The sequence below is a fragment of the Ostrinia nubilalis genome, chromosome 12, assembly GCF_963855985.1.
Source record: "Ostrinia nubilalis chromosome 12, ilOstNubi1.1, whole genome shotgun sequence".
NCBI lineage: Eukaryota > Metazoa > Arthropoda > Insecta > Lepidoptera > Crambidae > Ostrinia > Ostrinia nubilalis.
The window spans coordinates 4,437,111-4,462,895 of record NC_087099.1 but is presented as its reverse complement, the minus strand read 5'-3'; the positions used below and the strand labels follow the sequence as shown (position 1 = coordinate 4,462,895).

Below are 25,785 nucleotides of genomic sequence, written 5' to 3'. Positions count from 1 at the left end.
TGGGTATGACTCCCCCGCCCCCCTCCTCTCCCCAGGTCATAAGCTGGGCATGACTTCCCCCTCGGCCAGAAGTTGGGTATGATTTACCCCCCCCCCCCCCCCCCCCCAGGCCCGAAACTGGGTATGACTTGACCCCTCCCTCTCCCCCCAGGCCAGAAGCTGGGTAAGGCTTGACCCTCCCCCCAGGCCATAAGCATAAGCTGGATGTGACTCCCCTTCGGCCAGAAGCTGGGTATGACACCCCCCCCCATGCAAGAAAAGCCAGAAACTGGGTATGACTTTACCCCCCCCCCCCCTCCTCCCAGGCCAGAAGCTGGGTAAGGCTAGCCCCCCCCCAGCCCATAGAAACTGGTTATGACTTGACTCCCCCAGGCCAGAAGCTGGGTATTACATACCCGCCCCCCCAGGCCAGAAACTGGTTATGACTTGACCCCCCCCCCCCATCCCCCAGGCCAGAAGCTGGGTAAGGCTAGCTCCTCCCCCCAGCCCATAAGCATAAGCTGGGTATGACTCCCCCTAGGCCAGAAGCTGGGTATTACATACCCCCCCTCCCCCCAGGCTAGAAACTGGGTAAGGCTAGCCCCTCCCCCCAGCCCATAGAAACTGGTTATGACTTGACCCCCCCCCCCCCCCCTCCCCCGGCCAGAAGCTGGGTAAGGCTAGCCCCTTCCCCCAGTCCATAAGCATAAGCTAGGTATGACTCTCCCTCGGCCAGAAGCTGGGTATGACTTACCCCCCCCCCCCCCCCAGGCCAGAAACTGGGCATGACTTGCCTCTCCCCCCGCCCCGTCCCACCAAGGCCAGAAGCTGGGTAAGGCTTGCCCCTCCCCCCAGGCTATAAGCTGGGTATGACTTATTCCCCCCCCCCCCCCAGGCCAGAAACTGGGTATTAGCATCATATTATGTATTATTTATTATTATGTTCAATACAAACAATCATTAAGTTACACTCACCCCAACCGCGTCTCCGCATTGCATCGAATCCTATGAAAATGTGGTTTTTGGACATAGCGATACTTAATTTTCACAATTTTTATTTTTTAAAATTACTGGTCGATAGGTTACTTTATTTTGATGAATAAATGTTATTAAAAGTTTTTTTCTAAAACTGATGGTTTAGCTGGAAAAAAATATTTTCCATCCCAATAGTACGCCGGCTGCGCTCGATTCGGATATAATGACGTCACGCGGCCCTGCGTACGTTGACTTTTAGCGGCAAAAACGGCCTATGTTTATTACTTAATATCTTCGTAAGTAATGGTCCGATTTGGATAATTCAAAAAGATATATCTTTCTTATGTCTTAAAGATTAACGTAGATACTAGTTTTATTGAATTTTCTACAACAGTACTGATCCTCATTAGTAGCAGCGACAAATCTAAGTCAGTCCATTGGAAAACTTGACAAAATAAATAATATGCACTCACGTTATATCGACATCGATTCATTACGGATCTCACATTCGATCACTACTTACGGCACCAATTAAAAATATACCAAACAAATACTTTCTATACACGACTCGAGATTACTACCGGTTCTCCCGTTTGTCTTAATTTCTAAGAACAAACATCAGCAATGGGTGAAAACTCAGAATATTTGCAGAAACAACAAAGCTTTGAGTTGGTTTGGGTGTCTACTAAGTTAAACTTCTTCAATGAAGCTCTACTCTTCTCTTTCACGCATTAAGAATGAGTGATAAAGATAGGTAGAGCCAGATACTCTATCGAAATCAGAGGAAAGTCTGGAATAAAAACCAATTTTCATATTCAAATTTTTAATTGATACTTTAGGAGAGTATTGCTTTTATTGGGGGTTGAAATTACTAGACTCTATTTCTGATATTCTTTGGGTTCATATTTGAACATCATAGTGCTGTCTACCAAAATTCATCTTACCTAGTTTTAGACCTACATAAGTTCATTAAATAAATAATGTATCTTAATTGATTCGGCTGTGTGTTCAGCTTCCAACTAAAACTAATAAAAAATTTACAGCAAATGAAAGTTGATTGGGAAAATTTCGGAAAAGTGTGACTCGATCATAGTGACAGGGTTCAGTAGGTTATTAAAACGTGGTCAAGTCAAAACTTAAGTACCTAAAAGTTGTACTACTTATATGTTGCAGGCATTATTGGCAGGTAGTTGCTAATTGCTCATAAGATAGGCCCCCTTAGTTTAATTTATTGTCCGTGGTGCATAATCTTTTCTTAAAGGTTTTAAACCTTTGTCACCTGTCATCCGCTTTGCAATGGAGGGAAGTCGAACCTTAATTTCGAACTCCTCCTATGTTCTTCTGATTAATTTCGTTGCGGGTCCAATGACAGTTTAACTTTCCCCCGGGACAAACTTGATTGGTTGGGTTTTTTGTGGCGGTCAAGCTGTAGATCCTGGCTACACAGGAGTTGCAGTGGTGGGAACGAGAGGTGGGAATAGTCCCGTTACTTATATGTTGCATTGATTCAATCAAGGTTTGGATCGAGCTTGGGCTTTAGTTTCATAAGTATGTAAGTTTCCTAGTAAGGGCCTGCGGTGACTGTGGGCCATAAAATGGCAATTAGCATAGGCAAAAGCAATCATAATTCTCTCTCCTTCTGGATAAAATAATGTGAGAAAATTGCCGTTAGCAAAACTCTATCCGAGTGGGAATCAGGGTGATAGTAATAAACTTCATCGCAGGGAAACATAAGATGCGGCTTTTAACCAAATGCAACGAAAGGTAGGTAAGTAAGTAGTAAAGTAAGGTATAGTAGGTTTATAGGAGCCTTTTAAGAACATGAGTGAATTATGGAAACAATTAAATTTTTTAGAACATCATAACATCCCACCAAAAACGTTTTCTTTCATTGGCTCGCATCGTAAAAAGTTATCAGCTTCGAACTCTGCAAGCCCTGACTAAAAAAAATCGGGACCAGGTCCGAAGGGACGAGGTTCATCCAGATGCCAACGGAACCCTGCAAGCGAGCTCAAAAGGGCCCGCCTCGACCGCCCACGTCAGACCCAAGTTAATTGCCCCAGCAATGCCAGTAAGAATGTAAATGAAACGCGTTTACACTCGTCTCGTCAGGTCGGTTTCTAGAGATCCACTGACGAATTTACGGGCCTGTTCCGACCGCCATGGCCAAATGTAAACGATTGTTGTCTGATATGGGTCAGGTTTCGAAACTGGAACGCAGGTAAATAAGAAGCGATGGACTTGGACAAGCCTACTACATTGCTGTGGAGTATTGGACTTGGTCGAAACTTGATGTAGATGATCAGCTGAATTCTGTATGGCATGGAAATAACAATTAATCTCACGTTGATTTCGTAGCAGTTGTTGTCGCTCCTTGCCTTATTTAAGAAAGTGAATGGTCCGGCAGTACGAAACTTTCAATCCGTAACCAGTATGTTTTCCCTTAAAATTGTAATAATCAGGGGTAATAACACAGAATATGGAATAAGATAGAGAAAGATAGATACTCAGTGAAGTAATCAAATTGAATGATTAAAAATAGATAAATTATTATCCGAAAGCCCTTTTGTTCATGTCATATCACTAGTTTTATAATCAAGTGGACCATCGCATATCATTTCCAAAGTTTAATTTCACCTCATCAGTACACAATTAAGATACTGGCCGAGCATAGTACTCGCACTTCTGCCCCATTGACATCATTATCTAATTAAAATTTAAAAGAATCTCACGTGTCGGTTTCCATTACACGAAAATGTAAGTTAATGTTGTTCACTTCCTATAGCTCTGTATTCTAATCTATAGCTTTGGAGAACCTTTTGGTTCAAGACATTACGTTTCTTATTTTTATTGGTAGTAAAGATAAGAATGCCTCAAATCAATAGTAAAGTAGTTTAAGAGATAAGTAAGCTCCAACTTGTCACATTCCAGATCATTTTCATGTATGCATCTTCACCTAACACAGTCGTTAACATAAAAACCCTTGGCATATTCACGGTTGACCAGCTTAAGGAGACTGGTGGCAGTACTGGTTGGATGGGAACTGTGGTTCGTTGAGGATGGAGAGAGGTCTGTCTAGCTGGTCGGCTCCATAACCTGCATAATGATAGGTGGCAGACGGATACACGATTCCATTTAGATGCGTGTTCATTTGTCTGTAGTTGTAGGGTTTCTGATTTACCTACATTTAGAGTAAGTTTGTACGTTTAATACAGTTTACAGTCGTCGAGACATAAAATCAACGAAAGGATAACTTTTAGTATAGCGACTACTAACTACAACTACTTTACTTTACCTTGGTTCCTCCGTTGTAATAAAACTTTGACTTTACTTTAAACTAAAAATAAACTGACTGAATACAGGACTGTGGGTTTATAAAGATCTGGTAAGAGAGTAATTTAAAACAAGTATCCATAATTATATGCTTGTAAAACACAACTATGTCTTTACTGTCGTTCAATTGGTTAAGAAAGACTTGCAATACATCTCAAATTGGGGGTTGTATGGAAACCAACATTGTCATGAGGTCAGTGGGAGAATTCTCGTCTGCGTTTAACATTCTAAAGAAAAGAAAACAAGATAGGTATTTCTCGACATCATAAACAAGTTTCATCAAAAATAGGTCAAGGGCGAATCTCACGTTAAAATACGTATCATGGAGAAGAGATCGTTGAACCTGATCGAAAACATCGTGATCACGTAGACGAGGAATTCTCGAAAGCTGAACGTGCTCCGTTTAGTATGGGGATCGGGCGGACATTGTGATTCCTTGCGCACAAACTAATTTAGATTCGCGGGAGATTCTGCTAGTGTAAGAGCTGGGAGATTTAGAGCTGGCCAGAAATAAATTTACCACAGATTGAGTTATAAGATTGAAATATAGCACAGTGGAAAAAAATATCACGAGTTGTACCATATTGATAAGTGGTTACAATAAATATTGTGACAAAAAATTGGCGTCATTTGGATGGGAATGATTTTTCTCTGGGAAAAATATTGTCAGTCGTTTGTAAAAATCGCGTAGTGAACGTTTACAGTTCCAAGAGACAGAGAAACTTTTAATTTTATAAAGTCACCTCATTTTATGCAATTTACAATAATAGCATATCTGAAAAAGAGGGACTCTAAAGTTCGTTCGTACACTTTTTTTAAGTTATTGCCTAACCTAAGTAGATAACTACAGAGTCATCATTTCCTTAACTAATCTATTTAAAATTCACTGAAGGTTTTCCTTCCTAGGCATAAACTGACCCAGGTGAGACAGGTAATCAAGATAGGCTTTGTTAGGTGGTTTTGTTCGTAAATTACGTCTGAAATGCGAGAAAATTCTACAGACTTATCTTACATCAAAGTTAACAGAGGCTGAAGAAAAAACAAAAGGAAAGATAATACTTCCGTTAAGGCTATTTAGAAAATTAAAAATAAGACCAAAATGACGTAGCGGAAAATTATGAAGCTCTCTGATTATGTCACTACGATACAACATAAATAGACCATTAGAGGATTTATTGTGATTGATGATATATTAATATTCTACCATCGTGAGGACATACACCATGTCTCGAATAATGGCCCTAATAACATTCGATGTTCAAGTATTTTGATAGCCACTGAATGGATGACAAGACCCACCGCGTGTTAAGCTTGATTGTAAATAACTTTTGTGTAATGCAGTCCATAGTTGAATTGCTCAGTCTAGTTGGTCACCTAAGAGACTAATGCACGTTTTCACCATCAATCCCTAAGCTCTAGCACATCTCCAAAGAATATGTCAATAGCATTTCCGTGAGTTGTTTGGTGTCTTGCAAATCAAAATACTTTGTTATTTCATTCGAAACTATTTGACATATAATAATATTAGTAGTTACATTGGAAAATAACAAAATTGGATAGTACGTTATGTCTTTCCATTGCCTGTATTAAAATTACAAAAAAAAATATTGAGAATTAATACAGATTGTCAAGTCTAATCCTTCCTAAGGCGTACAAACAAAAGTACCAAATGTGCAAAGGTGCAGCCGCGCATACAAAACCAACGCTCCCCTGACCGCGTTGAGATAAGGAGACGAATAGGAGAAAACTGACAAAAGTAAAAACACTTTCTGAACTCATTAACGTTACTTCTACAGCAAATTAGTTTAATTCCTTGATAGTTTTTTTGATGATGCTACTTTAAGTCTAGGTATAACTGTAATAGACTAAGAACTAGTGAACGCCAGACCTACGTCATTTTATAAAAGCTGAAAGTTTGTCAGCGTATGCTCCCAATTTAGGATATAATGTTGGTGAATTATGAAGTTTGGGTCATCGTGGCTTTGGCAGCTACCTTAAAAAAACTGTCTGGTAAGGAGTTGAAACTGTCAAAACTGTATGGCTGAGAGGGAAACTACTTCTAATTATTGCCCAAATATGATTTATAAAAATCAGCTTCTATAGTTTAACGTAAGTCTAACTTTTACGGTGACTTTTTCTGTTTAATCAATAGACTGTAATTCTACTAACGTTATACCATAAAATCTGATTTTTATGTATAATATTTGGGCAATAATTAGAAGTAGTTTCCCCATTTCCTTAGTCTATAACGTATTCTCAACGTGTTCTAATGAGCCAGGCTAATCTTAAAAATCTTCTTGTTACAGATTTTTTCAAGCTGCAAGAATGTAGGTGAGTATTAAAAGATTACAAAATCAATCAAAATAATTAGGTACCATCAAAATAAATAGGCTTATTAATATGCTAATCTCACTCATTTCCTTTAAATTGAGAGCATTGATTAGATAATAAATCCTTCTAACTTTTTCTTGGCCTACACTAACTTTTTACACTCAAATTTAAAAAATGTAGCAAGTAGTAAATTCCAACAACATTCCAATTCTCGAATCGAGATTAATAAACTTACTCAAGTTTCAATTTCGAAGGGTAATGTGTCTTGCCCAACAAGAAACTTCCTTCCTAAATAAATAAGTCATAGTGAAATGTCCAACAAACATAGAGTAAAAACACTTTCTACACACATTGTCGATGGCCGCTCCGGTTTATCCGGATTTTGAGGAAATAGTTTGGTCTTGTAAGAATTTGGGCAATGGGCGACTAGTTTTAAATGGACCGAGATGCTGTTTAGATGAAGATGTTAGTGCTTTAGTTACAGGATTACTGGTAATCTTTGACATCTATGTTATTTGGTTACATGATCTTTCTGCGTAACCATAAAAAGGTTACAATGAAGTGGCATTAAGTGTTCTTATTTTTCTTCCGTCGTGTGGATTGTGTTGTCATAAAATGTGTAGTTTGAGGCCAAGAATCGCCTTGGCTTTGTGGTCTATTGTGTGGTTCCAGCAAAGTGGAATAGGAATACTCCCACTCGCACTCTTTCCAAGGATAGTGCCTCTCTGATAAATTAAGGCGAGTTTTGCTTCTACAGTACAGATGGAATTATCTCCAAGTCAACCTTTGAGCCGAGATGTTCGTATCATAATAAAACTCCCCGTTCCACAGTAAAATGGAAGTTTCTGGAAGAATAAAATAAATTCTGGAAAGATCTATGATATGATACGATAATTTGCGTCATACCATAAAACTGCAAACGGACTTCGTCAAATCGCTGCGCCAGATCCCAAGCCACTGCCGTGAATTATTGCAGGCATTAAAGTCATTACCCACCTTTGCACATCCGAGTGAGATTAGGCTTGGCGAATGATAAGACACCGACGACGATTAGGTCCAGAAAAGTACTTAATATAACGTCAAGCAAAAAAAACGTTCTTCCCCCAAGACAAAAGCTTGTGAAAACTCAATTCCGCAACCACTTGCTAAGCTGTACACAGAAATTCATCTTGATTCATCCCTTCTCCTGTCCACAGAATTTGGGCGGTATAACCTTTCGAAGTTAAGTTGTTGATGCCGTTAATCGATAATTCCAAGTCCAAAACTTTAAATGCTCTTCATTCTAGCCCTGACAACTGAGTTGGTCTAGTAACTTTGAAATCAATTAATAGTTTAATAACTACTCAATTACTTATGAGAACTAGTGACGTCCCTTTGATCCACAAATACTATGGTAGAGTCGCGTTTTGACAGCTCCACAAAAGTGTGTATATCAATTGACTAGTGGTGTCAACCTCCCTATTTGCTAAGGGCGTTTTCAATAAACGTTTCGTGTCGAAAGTTTGTCGAGCGATTGTTGTGCGTTTGCAGGACCGCACACGGTAAATTGTATGACAACTGCGTCGGAATAAAATTGTCAATTACCAATAGTAATGGTTGAACCACACCAACGCGTGCAGATCGCCATCGCCGGCGAGATCACGGCGCGACCATTGGCCAATGACAGGTCGCGATGGCGATCTGCATGCGTTGGTGTGGTTGAAGCTTTAGTAAAGCGTCTGAGACGAAACGTCTAAATTGAAAGCGCCCTAATGCTACTTTGCGGTGTCATCCGCCTCTCAGCTTACGCCCAGCCTAACTCCAAGGCAGTGACTGCTGCTCGTTTAGACTCGTCAAAAGTGGGCTATCGAAACTAGTTGGGCTGGCACAAATTTTGCCAAAGACCGTTCAAACCTGTCCGCAGTCACACCTGAATATGTAGTCCAAATAAATAATTAAAACACGTTTTAATGGCACCCATATTTCAATATCGATGTATAATTACAAGACGAATCACTTCAATTAATGTAAACGCTAGGTGAAAGGTTGAAGAAGTACCTACTTTTAGGGATTAATGTCAATTTGTAAGGAAGTAAGAAAGAAATAATAAGAGTACCTAAAAAATCGAAAGTTTTGAACGAAATAATATTTAATTTTACAAAAATTTTACAAATTCTTGCACTTTTCATAAAAATCTATGAGCTATATAACAAAGCTTCTAATAAGTAGCGTGATAGTTCACGTACATACAACGATGTGAGCAGAAGTCGCGGATTTGAATCCCACAATGAACACTAATATCAATTTAATGATCATGATGCATTTATTTATACCCGGTATCATTTTACTATTTACGTATTTATTTATGTAGTAATTCATAATTAACCGCCTTTTTAATCGATATTTGGACCAATTTATTCATTGTTATTATTTAATTAATTTTCGATTAATAAAAGCACAGGTTTATCGCGGTGATTAACTAATAACTATTATTAGAAATACCTAATTTTAAAGCTCTATCGCATTCCTTGAGCTTTACGAGCTTTTTGTGGCAGCTTGAGTGGTTCGCACGCGTCTAGACTGCACAAAATCACAAAACGATAATAACCCAGAAATCTAAATACCAATAACATGCATTTATGTTAATGAGAGCGCGAAAACTTAATTAACAATAAAATACGAAAAACTTGATAATTTTCTGATACACTTTCGCCGACCTACCTTCATGAGAACATTATGAATACATGAAAAACTTAAACTCTCTTGATATCCATGTATTCTTTGTACCTAATGTTATTTACTAATGTTTATATTTTGACGCAGGCCGCTACCAATCGATCAACGTGGAAAGCATTAGGGGAGGCCTATGTTCAGCAGTGGACGTCCTATGGCTGAAATGATGATGATGATGATGAATGTTTATATGCACTAGCTGTAGATTCTGGCTACAAAGGAACTGCAGCGGTGGGAACGAGAGGCGGAATATTTACATAAAACTAATTTTACATTTGGCTTTCTCTCCCAGTCTACCTTGACCTCTTGTCAAAGTTGGCAACTAATGTTTGTTAGTGCGTCATTCTTCATTAATTATTCAAACAAAGACTCATTGTCTAGTTAATTAGAATCAATCAATAGACATTAGTCTCTTAATCTGATTGTCTTTGTAACACGTTTTGACAATACATAGGATAATGTATGTAATTGTAAATTGTAAAGTATAAAAATATAACCTACCTTCAGGCGCAGTAGTCGGGCAAAAGAAAAAGGAACCATTTATGTATACTAATTACCTACAGCATTTTTATTTTTAAAATATAATTAACAGGTTTTAAAATGCATTTTGTATTCTTTTTTTTTCTTTTTTTTAGCCAAATGACGTCCACTGCTGGACAAAGGCCTCCCCCAAGGTTTTCCACAATGAACGGTCCTGCGCTGCCCGCATCCAGGCTCTTCCCGCGACCTTTACCAGATCGTCTGTCCACCTAGTAGGAGGCCTGCCCACGCTACGTCTTCCAGCCCGTGGTCGCCACTCGAGAACTTTCCTGCCCCAACGGCCATCGTCTCTACGAGCTATGTGCCCCGCCCACTGCCACTTGATTTTAGCAATTCTACGAGCTATGTCGGTTACTTTGGTTCTCCTGCGGATCTCCTCATTTCTGATTCGATCACGCAGGGAAACTCCGAGCATAGCCCGCTCCATCGCCCTTTGGGTGACCTTGAGCCTTCTTATGAGGCCCATAGTAAGCGACCACGTCTCAGATCCGTGTACCATCACTGGCAACACACATTGGTCAAATACTTTCGATTTTGTATTCATTCCAAAAGTTTTAATGTAAAACATGTTGTTAAAATATTTTGGCTACGCATTCGTTACCCATCTTTAACAAATTTAAAATATAACTATCAAATGCCTAGTTTCTAAAAAACTCCACAACAGTACAACGAGATCACAAAATCATCGACAAAATAGAAAAGAATGACAATACGACCATTATATTGTAAGTTATGAGTCACCTGATAATGTTATGCTGGACGCGTCCCGAACATTAACAAATGTCTACGATAACAAGTCCTTTAGTGCATTACCACCCGTCGGACAAACACGTCTCTGATACTCTAAAATAACACAAAGTTGTAGTAAAGTGGTGGAAGATGAAAGTGCTAGCTTTGGTGGTGTGTCTCGTGGTCAATGGGGTGGTAGCCAAAGTGGTGGATAAAAGGAAATGCCCCGAAGTTAGAGCAGTACCACACTTTGATTTGACCCAGGTAAGTGTTTACTCGTCTCATGCTGAGTTGCACCACCTAATTTTAACGATAACCGGTGTTTTTTTATGGAGTTGACAGATTTTTGACGTTTGTCAAAGTTAAAGTAAGATGGTGCAACCCAGCCTAAGATGTAGTGATAGTTTTGGCGGCTCACAAATATTTAGATATTGTTTACCCCTCTCAAAAATGACGCTACATCGGGCTAATAATACGGAATCTTATGTAGTTGGAATTAGAGCTATTTTACAACAAAGTATAGGCTATGTGCTGTCAACTGTGTGTTTATGAGATTGCAAATTATTCACACCAAGGTTAATTTTTACCTGTTTTGAGACAAATAAATACTTTCTATTCTATTCTAATTTAAGCTAGTTCCGCGGTTCAGGCATGACAACGCACCGCATAGTTATTTATTCGATTAGTAGGCCCAAGCCTGTGCCAGTCCAAGATTAATGTGCCAACCCTATGCTCCAAGGAGCAGAACGTGGTGGCAACCATACCAATTGTCCTAAGAGGGTTCAAAAGAAAACTAGGTAAGTATCATATTTGAGAATAAGTTATATATGCGTGGAATTCATTTACAAAAATAAAACATAATGTATTTGAGTACATCATTTTTAATCTGTAAGTCAGCCAGCTAGTATCAACAATGCGTAGGCGCCGGAAACTTGATTGATAACGTAGTAGGTACGCGATTCATTATAATTATATCACAAGCCTAACTTGTTAATTAATAAACAATGACAAATTGATATTTAGTAGGCTCTGAGACTGTTGCCAGTCAAACATTTCACAGATAAATACAATCTTAGAGAAATATTTAACCTGGTTAAAGTTCAGAGCAAAGCGAGAGGAATCCCTATAGTTACTTTTCAATGATTGTCGAAGAATGATTGTAGATTTGTGTGGCTCTAATATGAAGTGGTAGTAGATATGAATTGAATACTTACGACAAGTAGCGGCGTAAGGGGGGGGGGCGGTCCGCCTCGGGTGCATCATGGGGTGACAACAGTAGTGCAGATTGGTACTCACTGGCGCATCAGCATGACAAGGACGGTCATGATATGTCATGACAGGGGGGGTGCGATTGGTACCATTTAGTTCATCCGTGCTAACATCTTTCATCTTATAATTGGTAACCCAAAAAAAATGCCGCCCCGGATGCTAACCTAGCCACTGCTTACGACTAACTTAGGTTTCAATGTTGCTGCATCAACATGTAACGGGGAGAATGCCATCATACTACTTAAGTCCCGAGATTGCGCTACTTATGCAGAAGGTGACAATGGTTCAGCCAATACAATGACGCAATCAATGGGTTTGTAGGATAGAAATTACCAAACAAGACTATTTCAAAGCGGTCCCTGGGTCTATACAAAATCAAGGGTTAACATAATAGGGCAGGGTGTCACCCAACTTCTAACAGCACAGCTGCTTTGTAGGGGTAGGTACAATCAGCGCCAAATTGTTTGTGACACCCAAAGTGGCCAAAAAGTTGACAAAACAACTTTATTCCAATTGTAACAAAGACGTGTTAGGAACTTTTTGGCTACTTTGGATCACGAACTATTTGACGCTGACCGTACACAACTTCTGTCGTTTTTTTATTTATTATTCATTATTGAGCAATTACATATTTGATCCAAATAGCGTCCTAAATCCTCTTTAGGTTTTTTGCGACATTATAATAAATTATGACTCCATTAACTTTTTGCAACTCAATGAAAACTAACAATAGAAACATTCCTTTCTTACTCCTTCCTATCAAACCGGATCCAAAAATGCTACTACACTGTTTGATCCACAATTTTGTTATTTGTTACACCGAACACCGAACCCCACAATTTTTATAATAACATTGTATGTATGAGCTACCTGTCAAATAAAAACAGTAACCAGCAGGTTTGGACATCTATATAGTGATTTGCATACATTATACCATAATACGATTGTCACTGCTCCTTTGAAAGTTAAGCTTCTGCCAGTTACATTGTATCATTTCACTTTCTATTTGGCTTGAGAGTAGTGCTTAAATAATTTTACTAATATCGAGTGGGTGGATTGTTAGACGACAAAGTAGTGGGTAGTGAATATGAGTTTGGCGTACCATTATATTCATTACATATTTAAAACAGTGCGTGGTCATGAAAATCACTTTCCTTGGTAGAGTCGAGCACTTTCTATTTTTCGAATATGCAATATTATTTAATTTTAGCAGTGTATAAATAAGGAACTGTTAGTATTTATGTCCATACGTAATAGGTTTACAATACTTTATATCTTAATCTTTAAACCCATGTACCTAGGTATTCGTATATAATAATATTACAAAGGATAGGAGTGTTCATAGTAAGTCAGCGGTGGAAAAGTTAAGCACTCAGATGTGGTAAACTTTACTCGGAAAACAGGGCGAGGGACTTAAATCTCCGTAACTGGAAACTTTAGTATGTCAATCTAAATCCATATTGAACAGAAGTTTAATACGTATCTAAACTTGTAAAGTGTTTTGGCAAGTTGAAGAGTGTCTGTCAGGTAATACATGGTTCAAATGGGTACCTACTAGCTGAAACTTATTTATTAGATAGTACAAACATGCTACAGAATTTCTAGAAGGCTTAATTCATACAATTACTTTCTAATTTGTACCATTTTTTTTCTTATTTCGAAGATTTCATGTAGGTATGTAGCAAGAAAACGATGCTCAACATTTTTGAACGCCTATGCACACTCGTACAGCAAAAGTGTCGAAGTGGAAATACAAGAGCTCATATCGTGAACAGGCTCTGACCAATAAATACGCGATTGCATACTTTTTTCTCTCTGTATTCTTAAATGATCAATTCAAGTACCGATTCAAATAACAAAAACTTTAATTAAAGGTAGGGTTTGTCAAAATACGACTACCTCCCGGAGATTGTTTGCGCATAATAATAACCACGCCATAAATCATTTTGATACAATAAATAAATCATGTTGTTTGTTTCCATAATAATAGCCTTAAATCGTTTATTTATGGAAAACGCATTACCACAAACGAATAAGTGCTCTACGAAATTATTTTCATTATAACCGTTCATTTCATAGGAAGCTCCAAAGAAGTAATGTACTAAAATTACTTAGGTATTATCTTATGATACTACTAGCGGCCGCCCGCGACTTCGTACGCGTGGAACCAGTTTAACCCCCTTAAGGGTGGAGTTTCGTAAAATCCTTTCTTAGCGGATGCCTACGTCATAACATCTACCTGCACGCCAAATTTTAGCCCGATCCGTCCAGTGGGTTGGGCTGTGCGTTGATGGATCACTATGTCAGTCAGTCAGTCAGTCACCTTTAAGTTATATATATTTAGATGTAAATTTCAGATGCTCGGCGACTGGTATGTGGTTGAATACTATGCGAGTGCAGAGGAGGCTCTCTCTTACAGCTGCATGAGGGCAGTCTTCACCCAGGATGACCACGTGCCAGCTGCAGGTATGATTTCTTTAGTTTTTAATGATAAATTTATTAGCACAGTCATAAGGAGAACTTTGCCATAGGGCATAACCAATTGGCGCCTCTGTCAACAGGACTTTGCTCGCTACCTTACTTAAAATCCATTGCAAATGTATCATCATTATCATTTAGCCATAGGACGTTTACTGCTAAACATAGGCCTCCCCCAACGATTTTCATATTGACCGGTTGGCAGTGGTCTGCATCCAGCGCCTTTCCTACCTTTATGAGGTCGTCGGTTCAGCTTGCATTTTGCAAATTGGTTCATCGATAAAAGTATTCGTATTTATTGGCCACTTACTACGAAAGCTTACTACTATCCTTACCTTGAAGTTGGCACTAAACTGCTCAGATATCCCCGTTGCCTATATCGGGGTGCTCCGGAATCGCCTCATGAATAAGAAACAAATCGTGAACTAGATCCGTGCATGGGTGGACGAATGTCTTCATCATTTATAAATACTTTCTCCCTTAGATGAATTTCCTTTATTTTATTCACTTAACTATTTCATCAAAAAATAAAAACCTTTTTTAATTTCCATTAATTTACGAGATACGAGTAATTCGCAATGATCATCAAAATAAATAACATTTAATAAGAAAAATCTTTTGTAAATAAAAATTAATTGCCTCTATCCATTAAACTAATTTAAACAAACCTAGAATACATCGTCTCGTCCATTCTGAAAATTTATATCTACTATTAATTAGGTTTGAAATAATATTGCGTTAAAACTATGCAATGCGTAAAATGACAATTTGTTTCAGACGGCACCGTAGAGTGGACGCCAGGGGTGACAATGAATTTCACGTATCGCTTCGCTGATGACCCCTTAGGGGAGAATCTGCTAGGAAACATCACGTGGAGGGTAGATCTCAACGAACCGGCTCATTGGACCCACGCAGAATCCACTTGTAAGTACAGTATTGTATTTATGTAGAGTCTTAAGACTCAAATAATAAACATCTCCCAAATCCTCATAATACTTCCCTTATATTGTGATTACATTAGTTGCGAGTCCCAAGACAGTAAGCTATCCCCGGGTCTATTTAGCTTTCACTGATTGGGATAGAATCTTTAGATCTTCGCGTTGATAGCACAGTTAAGCTGTCCTGCAGCACTCCTGTGTGTTGTCATGGTTGGTACGGGAGCTGGAAATAGTCTCCAAGCCCCAACACGTAAACCTAGTTGGATTTTAGATTCAGAACAGGGTTCTTTAAAAGACTCTACATTCACTGATCTCATCTTTCATCTGGTGGCATATTATATTATACTTAAATATAAAACAAAACTGAACATTTCCAGATGATGGCATCTACAACACATACGTCCTAGACACAGAGTACAAGACATGGGCCCTTTTGTTACATTGTGCAGAGCAGAGAGAAGGTGCAAGGTATCTCAGTGCCTTCGTGCTATCCAGAAAGACAGCCTTGCCGAAAAACGTCATGGCCTACCTGAGAGACAAGTTGCCAAGGTACCCTTTTACATCTATTGAACTATGCAGAAAGTGGAAGTCACAGGTATTTTTCGCATTTTCCAACCTGTAACATTTTTACTGTCATGCTAGAGTTATAGTCAATTCTAGACACAAAGAAGAAAAAGTTCGTTCGTTTCAAGCAAAGAACCAAGACCTCCACGGATTTAACCGGCATCCATGGTATGAACTCTGAAAAAGTTTTTGCTAAATTACTCCTGTTTCATTTTCCAGATACGACGTCGATGTCAAATACGTGTTCCCTATTCCCCATGAGGACTGCTCATCCAAGCCAGCCAGGTCTGACTACACGCCGATCCTGGTGGAAGCCGGCAGCAAGGTCCCGAGAAAACCAGGCATCACCTACAACGTTGCTTTTGGTCATTAGAAGACCCTAAGACTGCATGAGATGGGAGTTTACATGGAACTAGGGACCAGTAACTGTGTAAAATAAAAGTATAAAAGATATCGAAATACATACGTACTTATTACCTGCATAGTTCATTTGGTAATAGTCATAACTATGACGCAATGATTGAAAAAGCTACATTTTATTTACAAAACCTCACTAACAAGTACTTATTTGGTGATAGTAGAAGACTAACCTGAAATCGAAAATATATACGCTTATTGTTTGTGTCCTTAATTTTTCAGTTTTCAAAACTTTGTTATCAGGGATTAGATAATCTCAAAGTAACTAAACAACTGTGTCACCATGAAAATATTATGTATAGGTACAACTTATAAAGAGTAAAAGCAAGGTTATTCTGCTAAAATGTATATTGTATTGTATACCCACCCCGAGGCTACTATTGTTTTCAGCGGTGCATTCCTGGTATAGTCCAAACAAATCTCAGTAATATGGGCCCAAGATTTTACGTAGGTAAGTACTTAGGTATTTATTAGAAATATCAATGATATTTTTTTAAATTGACTTACAAAAGTCTTTCAGTAAGGCAGTGAAAATGTTTGTACACGTTTATAAACATATAAATAGCTTTGTTAAATGACTGTAACTGTAAAATAAATTAATTATGAAAAGTATAATATTTATGTTTTATTGGACAATGTAAAACCTTTATTCCCTCGATGTTATGGAGCTTTCAAATACGTAATATCTATTTATCAAAACGGCTATCATCTAAAATTACAACAATTGATTGGTGGTGTCAACTAACTGATTCTGTAATTCGAACACAAAAAAGTAACGTTGCTAGAGCTAGAGCCTCTTGCTTGTCGAACGACTTAAATAGGTAGGTATTATAAATAAAGTATTTTCTCGATCACCTACCTAACTAGTTAATCCATTAGAAAAAAATTCCGTCAAACATTCGAATTTCATGTTTCACGTTCATAAACATCGATTCAACGTCATTATTAATCGGGCAACGAAAACGATCACGTCGAGGAAGTTTCATTGAACGTTCAACTTTAACGAGTTAAAATACTGCGGTTTACGTGTTTACGCTTCGTTAGGTATTGTAAACTATACACTATTAACTATACAACACCGATCCCAAGCGGTGATAGGGCACGGACATTGTTATTCGCTATCATTAGTATGCCGTGGAGGTTCCGACGGCGTACGGCACTCCGTTGACATTCAGGCTTGACCGTGTCTAAAACGGCCACAATGAATAAACGCTCTGTAAAACATTAGGTTTTCACAATTATTTAGTTGAAGGCGAAGTTTTCAGAGATGGTAAAAACTCGCAGATAGGGCATGTAGGCAGAATAGTTAGAGGAAGCACAGAGTTTGGGGCTGAGGAGATTAATTTTGATGACCATCTGGATGAGTGGCTGCGTAATGAACTAAAGAAGTCGACTTTTAAAAGCTTCGTTCTGCAATCCGCACCCTAAATACACAAGACAGCATCTAACTTAACATTAGGTGCGATTGCGGTCAAATAACCTGGCTTGTTCTGCATGAAAAAATACCAGTTGCAAATGCGAGAAAAGTAGAGTTCATGAAATTAAAGCCCTATTTCGGAATAACTCTCAAAACTCCAATCACACCTAAGCATAGATTCATCTAGTCCTAAAAGATGAAAAGTGACGATGAAGTCTAAGATGAATACGGTAGTTAATAAATTCCGATTATATGCGCATGATTTTAGACACAACAGAAAAGTACGGAAAAGTCATACTTAGGTTGTTGGACTTATTGGAAAAGCATCTTTGTAGTCAGGAGCATCCGACACCTTTTGCCAAATTGGTGGTTTTAAAGTCAAAGCTTTTATTCAGTACTTAGACCCTTTCCAGGCCCTTTACACGTTCGAAATATAGCTTGCCCTACCACCACTTCGGGACAACATATGGGCTGGTGCTGGGAAGAAGTGGCGGAAGAAACTCAGTCACCTTTGTTTAACAATTAATTTGGTAAAGGGCCTCTCTACCACATGTTTATTCTATGGCTAGGCTCAGTAATTCAGGTATCTTGCGACACTCATATGTTATAAGTGTAAGAAAAGAGGTGATCTGCAGTTTTTCACGACACATTCGACAATGGCTAACGCGCGGACATACGTGCTCTTGTTGGTGTTACTTGTGAATTACAGGTTGACTTTGAGTCAGGTAAGAGAAAAATTAATTATTCGAGATTAGAATAATTTAGTTAATCATTTGGCTTAATGTGGAACTAAGTAATTGGTGTCATAATACAATAATGAAACAGTAATAATCAGGAAAAAGCTTTTGAGATTCGTGATATAAATGTATTGATAGTAATACTGAATTGTAATTAAAATTACACCTAAGTATGAAGCATCGTTAGCAGGATTTCCTTTAATTTTACCGTCCAAACTTAATTTTAAAACTTGTCGGAAGGGAAAACATAAATAATGTAATACTCAAGTTAAAAGAAGCACACGGTAATAGCGGCTTGCATGATAATATTTGAATTATGTATGCAATTGTCATTGCTGCAAACAAAAAACATGAATGTATAAATTCATACATTGTTTGTGTTTGACAAGAATTAAGTTGTCAGTTAAAGACGGCGGAAAATGTTACGATACCTATAATTCACGAAGGTCTGCTGACCCATGTACTTAGTATCAATCTAACTCTTTAACTAGTTATTTTGCACGGCTTTATATTATTGCTAAAACCCTTTATTTTCAAATCGATTCAAACTCAATGTTAAGATTAATCATTACAGACGACATCACACAAGGCTATTGCAAAATCGCCCATTATAAGAACTGCATTTAAGATGTCAGTGTTTAGCTTGGCTGTCGTCTTTAAATACTTGAATCTAGATCTGATCTGATGTTTGAGAGTTGCTTTACTATAAAGTCCACATCCACAGTCCAAAAAACTTTCCTATCTAGAGGGATTCTTATGAAACATAACACAAGCAGAAACGAAGTCATAATATTAAGCCTTTCTAAAAAAGACTAAAAAATGTGCATCTGCATTAAATGCAGTTTTCTCTTGCCATATTTTAGTTTTTTAACTCAAACGGGAAAAATCCACGTTGCTCGGTGTCCAGGAGCTTATTAACCTACTTTCCAGAGCAAAGTTTAGAACCATTTTCTAGAGCATACAGAGGAAAAGTTTCATAAAAATATTTCTCAGCATACGTGTTGGTTAAAATAAAAAAGAAACTCAAATTCTGTATGTTAATTTGTTATGTTTCTGCTACATTAATGTATGAAGACAGCGTTTGAAAGTAATATAATTCGATACATTTTCCGAGTAACAATAAATAATTTGACATCCTTATTATGTGTGTCGGAAAATTGTAAGGAATGACATCAGTTGCTTTACTTACTCTACATGTAGGTACACTCAGCGTCAAATAGTTCATGACATCCATAGTAAGTTAGTAACCAATAAGTTCGTAATACATCCTTGTTACCTTTAGAATAAGGTTGTTTTAAAAAGATGATACTTTTTGGCCACTTTGGGTGTCACGAACTATTTGACTCTAACTGTTTAGAAGATGAGAAATCCCATTGTTTATTTTGAACCCGACAAGGTTTTTAAAAAAAAAAAGTATACCTAAACTTCATCGATGCAATCGAGTCTCAAAATATGGGTCGCTGAACTAAAGTTATATTAGATATCCCAAATTCGTTTAAAAGTTTTCCCATATCTAAGTAGATTACTTATAAGTATTTTGAAATCTTTTTTACCTACATTTATGTAGGAAAAAGATCTCTAAAGTAATTTCATACTTAAGTATATACGAGCACATACATTTTTTAACATGGAAATAATTAGTAATTCTTTATGGAATACCTAAGCTTCTTTCATTACGTTAGTACATACAATGAGAGTATTATTGACTAATGAATATAATTTACATAATAATATGTTACACATTATGTACTTAATTAGAGGTCAAACACAAACGATTGTTGATTCCAGCCAACATTCGGATCAGCAATATTTTGCAGTCTGTTCTGCGATGATGATGATGACGACTCTAGCGACGACGATGACTACGACTCCTACGACATATTCGGCGTTTGCTCCATGTGTAGTAGTGGTCCCAAGAAGTCGTCTTCAGAGGCTGCCACGACGGCCAAACCGGAGTCATCGCAGCCTGTCAAGATTATGATACGTAAGTTATAAAAATCTTTCATCTTCCTTTCAGCCACAGGATATTTACTGCTGAACATAGGCCACTCAAAAACAAAGGCAAAGATAAGATAAATTAAATCATCATTAGGTTAATAGTCTCCAGTATAGGAGACCATGACCCTTTCTAACTTACCAGAGGCAAAAGGCAGGATTACCCTCCTCACTGTAGCCTGTAGGAGAGTCGCTGGCAAGACTGATGGTAGAGCCTTGAATGAATACTTTTTCAAAATAGAGGTACGAATATAAAGTTTTCTGTATACAGTGGGCCACAGTTCCAGCTAACCATTTCCGTTTTCCTCTCGCTCTCATCAAGTGATAATTCTTTGCAATAGAACGAGACGACATGACCGCAAACGGTAGCTGGAACTAAAGTATTTTCGACCTGCGTACTAAATATGAGTTAAAAAGTGAGTGATTAGTATAATTGATCATCGAATTTCTGCTCTTTACAGCACCATCTAGCGGTCTAAACCTGACAGTATTCAGCAGCATCGGCGGAGTACTCATGGATCTAGTACCCTGGCTCGCGTCTCCCACAACTCCTGCCGCGGCAGCAGGCCCCACTACTGCTGCGCCGGCCACTACTGCCGCTCCTGCAGGAAACTCGACTGCTGCCACTACCACTAAAAAGAAATAAAGTTCAAAATAAGTGACAAAACTCCTGCCGTCAAAACTCCTGTCATGTCAGCTATTGAGTAACTTTTCAAAATACCCAGTACCCTGGCTCGCGTTATCTACCATTCCTGCCGCGGCAGCCGGCCCCACTACTGCCGCGCCGGCCACTACTGCCGCACCTGCAGGAAACTCGACTGCTGCCAGTACCACTAAGAAATAAAATTAAAAATAAGTGACAAGTACATGTATAATCCTGCCATCAGAATTCCTGCCTTGTCAGCTAATAGCTTCTCAAAATACAACTACTGCCGTTGAAACTCCTGTCGTGTGCTGCTATTACGTAACTTTTCAAAATAAACATTGGGCTACAAATAAAATTAAAATCTTTTTCAGTCTGAAATTGTGCATAAGTGTAGTAGTATTTTTTTATATTTTTGGGAAAGTGTGATTGAAGTAGGTACAAAATGGCAGACTTTTTTAAAGTATTGTAAATGTAGGAAACTTAGTCGTAAGCCAGTAATTTTATGACGAAATATTATTTGTAAAATAAAAATTTTGAAATTACCAAAGTTTTTTGTAGACAGGCTGGTTAACTATTATATTGGAGAAATTATACATAATAATAAAGTAAAATACACGTACAATTCATAAGCTGGTCTTCCTTACTGAATAACTGTTGAATCAATTTCAAGCGAACAAAGACGTACGACTTGCAATTTTAGTGATTGTAAATAATTGTTATTGTCAGTTTGCCGAACTTTTCAATATGAAATCGCAATATTTCTGTATATTATGCGTTTAAACCTTAATTGGAAACACAAAGGTAAAATAGTAATTGCGTTTGAAAATACGGTGCTGTAATATTTACTTGCGATTTTAACTTGAACGACTTCGATAGTGAAAACAGGTAATCGGTGGATTTAATTAGCAACACTCACGATCTTGAATTATAAATGAAACAACAGTTAGGTTGTTTTTTCTGAAAACCTAACAATACCCTACTTAAGTTTTCTCTCAGATTGGGAAAAGCACTAACTGTTGATTCTCTGATAGAATGAGCACTCTACTTAGTCGGCATTTAATTGACTGATTACTTTGTAATGGTAGAAAACTATAAAGCAACGTTGTATGATCACATAGTAGATCAAATTACATTTACACCTTACGTTAGTTTGTTTTAATTCAAAATTGATAGTCAACTATCGCATAATCCTACGAGTTTGTTTACTTTCTAAAAGTACACAATTTCGATAGTTTTGCTCTAAAGCGTTTCAAATCTAAACTTGAGATGGAATTGAGTCATGAAAGCCCGTGATTGGTTTATTGTCAATGCTTAGATTAGAACCAATCGCAGATTTCTTGCGTGTAGATGTTTATTTTACTTGGATAATTTTACACATTTTTTCTTGAAATATCGTTTTTTATTTCATTCAATATTACTTCGTTATTCCTTACATTATGAAACATAACATTACAAGTAAAATTCTAGTCAAAATATATAAAAAAAATACTTCTTCAATTACAAATCAATAACTCATTTAATTTTATTCTAAAAATATAAGAATAAAATAACTGTCTCTACATTAATCGTTCGTTCGCCTTTTACTGATGTAAGTTGGCGCTCTACACGCAAAGTACCGTAACAACACTGGCCAGTATTTTTGTCGGGGTAAATGAGAATCTTGTATGTAAGCATTATTAGGGTGCGTTTCTACTAAACGATGTGCGAGGCGAGAGATGTGTTTGTAAAGAATCAAAAGAATCGCTTCATTTACCTCGCTTCGGTCAGCACAGCTCTGGTGGAAAGGGCTTAGCGGAGTGAGTTTTTAACTTTTTTTCTTCCGACTTCAAAAAGGAGATGGTTCTCAATTCGAGGAAAGCGCAGCGTGGGACTTCCATCCATAAGCCCTCATAAAGGTATCAGGAAGGTGCTAAATGCTGGCCACTACCATACCAACCTAGCAATCAGGAAATCATTGGGTGGGGGAGGCCTAAGTTCAGCAGTGGAAGACCTGTGACTGAAATGATGAAGATGATGATGATGACGTGACTGCAGTATGTGTACTAGGAATGTGTATAAAAGACGTGGGCGAGGGATATGACGTGCTATGGATAGAGGCAATTGAACTGACAGTCAGTTTAATGCCTCAACTGCGCACCGTTTCACATCTTTGAACCCCTCATCTTCCTATCACATTTTCCTTTTGTACCCTTTGCACCACCGGTCTGCACCACTGGTGGTGCAAAGAGTATTTTTTTATCCCCTTTACACCACCAATAGTGCCGCGCTACCATTAACTGTAAAACGATTATCTATAATTATAATTTATATAATATTAATATTATAAAGAGGAAATATTTGATTGTTTGTTTGTACTGAATAGGCTCCGAAACTACTGGACAGATTTGACAACATATATTTCACTATTAAAATCCAAATAATTTTCTGAGTAACGAAGGCTAATATTTTTAAAAGAGTTACTAAAAATTATTTATTAAAGTACCAGGGCAACATAATCATAAAGGAGCTATATCAAATTCTTCTTGGTAGACCCGAGAAATAAACATGTATCATAAAATAGCTCCTTTATGGTTATGTTGCCCTGGTACTAATTATTCGTTGTATGTAGGCCCGGGGTATCGTGGGTCTGAAGTGAAATGTTTATAGGCACGTGTTAAGTTTTTCATATTATTTTATTCTTAAGTCATTCAAGTATTTGTGTCTTGTAGTCATCGATTCATGTTGATGAGGTGATGATGAAAAGTAAACAACTCCTAAACGCTGTTCCATGCATACAGCCACGCCTCACACATCATTTATTAGGCTAAACACAAATATAAAAAAAACAAACTGCTGAACATGACGCTTCAATTTCCCGCCAAGAATTCCCCTCGAAGTTTCAATGCGTTTACTGCACTGCAATAAATAAATTAAAACTTTTAGGTAGGTTTTGATTAATTTATAACATACAGTCTACTACTTGTTTTACAGTCGATGGTAGCACAGCACTATTTGTTGGTGGTGCAAGAGGGATTTAAAAATACCCTTTGCACCACCAGTGGTGCAGGCCGGTGGTGCAAAGGGTATAAAAGGTCACATTTTGGTGGAAACTCCTACACCGTTTCACAGTTTTGCTCCATATCCTGGCTCCACTCATCTTCCTAAAGCCTGGTCCGTGAGCACGTAGAAGCTCGCACACTCACTGCGGGCGCGCGTCGCACAGTCACGACAGCAATATAATTACGCGCGAGCGATAAGGTGTTGGAGTTTGGAGCGTAAGAAGGAAAAGACCACGAAGATTACCACGGATTTATTTTAGAACATACAGCACACAGAGACTACATGAGATCGAGTGATTGATCCAGAAGTCTGGAAACCTTACATTGACAGCGGAGTGCCAAATTCAAATATTCAAATATGCTTGCGTTTAACCAAAAAGTTTCTAACTTTCCAACATAAGGATGGGTAGCTTGGGGTCATTGGACAAAATTCTACGTGCTCACGGACCAGGCTTTAGCATATCTCTACTTCTCTAGTGGAAACAGACCTACACAGACTCGCTCGCCTTGCAACTTGCACTGTGCATGACGGCTCGGGTTACATTGTCCTACGTAATGCAATTCTATTTAGGCTTGAGCAGCCGGTAGAACAGGACCATCCCGGTTTTTAAGAGCTATCCGGTAACGCATTGAAACCGCTGGGTTGGAATCGATGAAAATGATATAATTGTTTCGATAACGATTTCATTTCTACTGCATGAGCAACGCGATATGGTTTTTTTGTGGCGTTATATCGGTTGTAGAAGAAATTTTACCCGTTTTTACAGGCTGTCATAACTCATTATCCTTAGTCTTTCCAAAAACAAAGTGCACATATTATTAAACACAGTTGGTCAATTATTAATTCAGATCATGCTCGTATACACACATTAATTAGGACACATAATGACAAATACTTCCTAGACTTTACTTTTCATTTTTATAGTGGGCAATACGTTGAGTCGAGTCTCTAAGCAAACTTACGCTCTACCAACACCAGACAAATGTTAAATTAGTTTTTCAGGGAAAAATACTCATGAAGTTTTAGAACTTGAGAAGTTTTTTGTGTAGGTATTATTTTTTCAGACTGCACTTAGCCTAAATTACTAATTATGTATTTTTTTTCTTTCAAGTTATTTATTTAAAATTTAGTTTGAGAAGCGACTCTAATCGCTAAGAAAATTAATTTCCATACAATGTAGAGTATTACGAAAAAAAATATATATTGCACCAATTCTTTATCGTTGCAAATAACTATTGATTTTATGAAAACAGCAGAAAAACAATTCCAAAACCTATTTCATGGTTAGCGTTTCATAAGAAAACGGCATGGGATATCTTTATGACCATATTATTCTCACTTTATAGAGCAACTAGCGCCCGCGACTTCGTACGCGTGGACCTCGTTTTACTCCATTAGGGGTGGAGTTTCGTAAAATCCGCTCTTAGCATCTATAGCGCATACATTTTAAATTTCAACTCTCTTACTTTAAACACATAGGACTTTCATAATATAAACTTCCAACCCTCCTTTTATCTCCTTAGCCCCCGTGGTTGATTTCTAATGATACATTTTCAGTATATTATGTACCACCACCACCACCACCATTTCAGCCATAGGACGTCCACTGCTGAACATAGGCCTCCCCCAATGCTTTCCATGTTGATCGATTGGAAGCGGCCTGCGTCCAGCGCTTCCCTGCTACCT

At 38.0% G+C, this 25,785-nt stretch overlaps 2 protein-coding genes across 2 annotated transcripts; both read left to right on the top strand.

Moving 5' to 3' along the window:
• Window positions 1-10,659: 10,659 nt before the first annotated feature.
• LOC135076477 (uncharacterized) lies at window positions 10,660-16,845 on the top strand. The gene is made up of 5 exons (XM_063970942.1): window positions 10,660-10,863; window positions 14,226-14,334; window positions 15,124-15,270; window positions 15,662-15,833; window positions 16,068-16,845. Exons 1-5 carry the CDS (start codon window positions 10,750-10,752, stop codon window positions 16,219-16,221), a joined length of 696 nt encoding a protein of 231 aa, XP_063827012.1. The 5' UTR covers window positions 10,660-10,749; the 3' UTR covers window positions 16,222-16,845.
• Window positions 16,846-18,209: 1,364 nt separating this feature from the next.
• Window positions 18,210-21,597, top strand: LOC135076476 (uncharacterized). The gene is made up of 3 exons (XM_063970941.1): window positions 18,210-18,407; window positions 20,208-20,403; window positions 20,876-21,597. Exons 1-3 carry the CDS (start codon window positions 18,339-18,341, stop codon window positions 21,058-21,060), a joined length of 450 nt encoding a protein of 149 aa, XP_063827011.1. The 5' UTR covers window positions 18,210-18,338; the 3' UTR covers window positions 21,061-21,597.
• Window positions 21,598-25,785: the final 4,188 nt, after the last annotated feature.